This window comes from Berghia stephanieae, chromosome 13 (genome assembly GCF_034508935.2).
Source record: "Berghia stephanieae isolate SIO BIC M18660-M18661 chromosome 13, UCSD_Bste_1.3, whole genome shotgun sequence".
Classification (NCBI taxonomy): domain Eukaryota; kingdom Metazoa; phylum Mollusca; class Gastropoda; order Nudibranchia; family Aeolidiidae; genus Berghia; species Berghia stephanieae.
The window spans coordinates 23,475,188-23,478,182 of record NC_088372.1 but is presented as its reverse complement, the minus strand read 5'-3'; the positions used below and the strand labels follow the sequence as shown (position 1 = coordinate 23,478,182).

The following is a 2,995-nucleotide window of genomic DNA, read 5'->3' as shown; positions in this document are numbered from 1 at the left end:
ACTTTAGGATAATATGTATTCGTTACGTCGGAAAATAAATACAATTTCTTACAAACCCAAAAATTTATGTTTAAAAAAGATAATTTTAATTCTAAGTTTATTTTGTAATGTCCAATTCTTATCGACATAATAGCGTTTTATGAGCCTGCGGGTCACATATAATCCACCCCGACATTATACCATTTTGAGGAGAAAGGTTTCAACTATATAAGTTGTAACATCTCAATTATTGTAACCCGTTTCGATCAACAAATGGGTTACAACGTTCAAGAACTCGAAAAAGAAATTATCTCTCGAGCAACCGGGAAGTTCACCAAGTGCATTATTGACGCAATTTCTCAAGTCTCGATAATAGTCAGGCCTGTTTAAATCCGTGTTAGTGGTTGAGCAGTTGAGCATAGTTTCTTGGAAAAGTGCCGTATAACAACTGGTGTCCCGAAAGTCTTCTCTACGACTACACATAAATTCTAGCATCCCTTGGACGAAATCAAAGTCGGACATCATTCTATCGTCATCGCAAGTGTCGTCATAGCAATTCGTTTGATAGAGCACCAGTAATCCAGATTGCCATAAACTCTTCGAATTCTGAAATCCCCCACGATTTCCATTATTTGCAATCCTATTTTTTTCGTACCCCCTGCGCATAACATGAGATTCGTACAGTTCTCGTTTTCAGGGTAAGTGGAGGTATCATTACCCATGGTAGAGTTATCTACCTCATCCACATTCGTCCAATCTGAGGGAGATAAACATATAATCAACCTGTTAGGTAATGATCAGTGCCCGTTAACTCTCTCCTTACCAGCCATTTTCAGGATTTTCCCCATCAAAACTTCACACCCAACTAACATAAAAAAATATTTTTTATCACTCAAACACAATAGAAGTAAAATCCTTGCGATACAGAATTTCTTTTGCTCGACAACACACTTTTCATTTTCTTAAAACTTTATGATGGACAAAAGAAATTTGAATAAGAAAAATGTTGGTTGTATCGTAAAGAATGTGACAATTATCCTATAGTTGGTAAGGAGAGGGTTAATAATGGGGATAGAGAATTTGGACAGTAACCATTTGAAAAAGTGTGTATGGAACATTGCCAGATAAAGCAGAGAGAAATATGTAAAAAAACGGACAAATATTTTAAAAATAATAATAAAGACAACAACAACAAAAAACAAAAAAAAAGACAAACATTAGCCCTCTCCATACCACCCATGGGAAAATTACGATGCAACCAACAATTTTCTCAATCTGATTTCTGTTGATAATCACAAAATTTAAAGAAATGCTTTGATTACAGCTATAAATAATAAACACTGTATTATAGAGCTCACTCGATGCTTTTTCGTTTGAGTGAGAAAAGTCTATTTTTTGTGCCGGGTGGGTGTGAATTTTCGGGGGAAATTCCAAAAATCGCTGGCAAGGAGGGAGAGGGTTAAATTTTAAAAAATAATAATAAATTAAAGACAACCCCCCCCCCCCCCCTAAAAAAAAAGAAAGAAAAAACAAATAAAAAAACCCCATCCGCATTAAAGGTAACCAGGTCTGGATTTCGATCCCCATTCGAGCCAGACTGATTTTTGCAATAGTTTTTTTTCTTGTAGTTTTCTTTCTATATTTTCTGGCACTATTTCATACACACATTTACAGATCTTTATCTTACACCAGTGCCTGCTTCCTGATTTGTTACTTTTGTCGATCCAGTTGTGCACAAATAATCACTGGTTGGAATCGCATGCTCCGACGTTGTGACTCAGGGCAGGGCATTTAATAGAGACTCGGGTGAAAATCAATATTTTGTCTAGATAATGAAATGGTTAATTTTGTAACAGTGCTCTTTGAAAAGGTGCCAAACAGACATGTCACACTGGACAGAATAGAAATTATATTCCAGGTCGCCTGCTGTTGATTGCGGTCAGCGAGGTAAAATCGCGAAGATATTATATTTCATAACGTTTAGAGACGTACGCATTTATGTAGTGCAATATAACTAATATACTTTCTTGGACCTGTTCCCCCTACAGGAGCATAGGCCACCAACGACGAAGATCCTCCACTTTTTTTCTGTCCTGTGTCATCACTTTCAGGCCTCTCCATGTCTTTCTTGAACTCTGAGTGTCCGCTTCTACATCTCTCCTCCAGCTGTTCTTTGGTTGGCCATTCTTTCGTTTGCCCTATGGATTCCAGGTCAAAGCTAGCCAGTTGATGCTTGTTGTCGGTTTTCTAAGAGTTTGACGAATCCATCTTCATTTCCTCTTCAACATTTCTTTTTCCACTGGTTGTTGATTTGTTTTCTGCCACAGCTCAATGTTGATAATTGTTTCTGCCCTATGTACTCTTAAAATCTTTGGCAAACATGTTTAGACGTTTGGATTTTATGTATGACTGTTTTGGCCATTCTTCATGTTTTCAAGCAGTGCAACAAAACTGTTTTAATATTTAAATGAACTCACTGACTTTTTTGCAAGTTGCAATGATGTTAGATTTCCAAAAGTTTTTCAAATTTTTTAAAGCGGCCCATGTTTTTATGAAATGGACCATTACACCTTCATCCGTGCATGCATCGACATTGATAACACTTCCAAGGTATGTGAAGCTGTTGACTTCCCCAGGGCTGTTCCATTTGTGTAATAGAGTCGTTGTTATCTGTGTTAAATTTAAATATTTTGTCTTCTTTGTGTGGATTTCGAAGCCCATTCTCGATGAAATGTTGGCCACATTAGATGTTTTGGATTGTATCTGCTTAAGGCTTTGAGCGAGAAGTGCAAGAACATCTGCAAAATGGAGGTCTTTGAGTTGAGTCCAGGGAGTCCATTGAAAATGTGAAGATATCCTGTTTAATAATGTTTTGAATCTTACCCATTTGTATAGTTAATATAACTGATTATGCTCAAAGTGATTAACAAGGGATTACAAACCAACAACACTTGACAAGTAGGGCGAGGCAAGGCCCCTTTTAGGTGTTACAATTCTTTTCGATGGAAGACTGCAT

General features: G+C 37.0%; 2 protein-coding genes across 2 annotated transcripts in view; one reads left to right on the top strand and one right to left on the bottom strand.

The window, feature by feature from the left end:
- LOC144959254 (uncharacterized) overlaps positions 1-162 on the top strand; it is a 7,150-nt gene extending 6,988 nt beyond the window's left edge. Inside the window, exon 6 of the mRNA XM_078891797.1 lies at positions 134-162. Within this exon, the coding sequence (XP_078747923.1) occupies positions 134-162 (29 nt within the window). The remainder of the gene's footprint in view (positions 1-133) is intronic.
- The window catches only part of LOC144958601 (uncharacterized), a gene marked incomplete at both ends in the record, with an annotated part of 4,293 nt that continues 1,298 nt past the window's right edge, over positions 1-2,995 (bottom strand). The window contains 1 exon segment of the mRNA XM_078890684.1: positions 1-736. Coding sequence (XP_078746810.1) covers positions 501-736 — 236 coding nt within the window.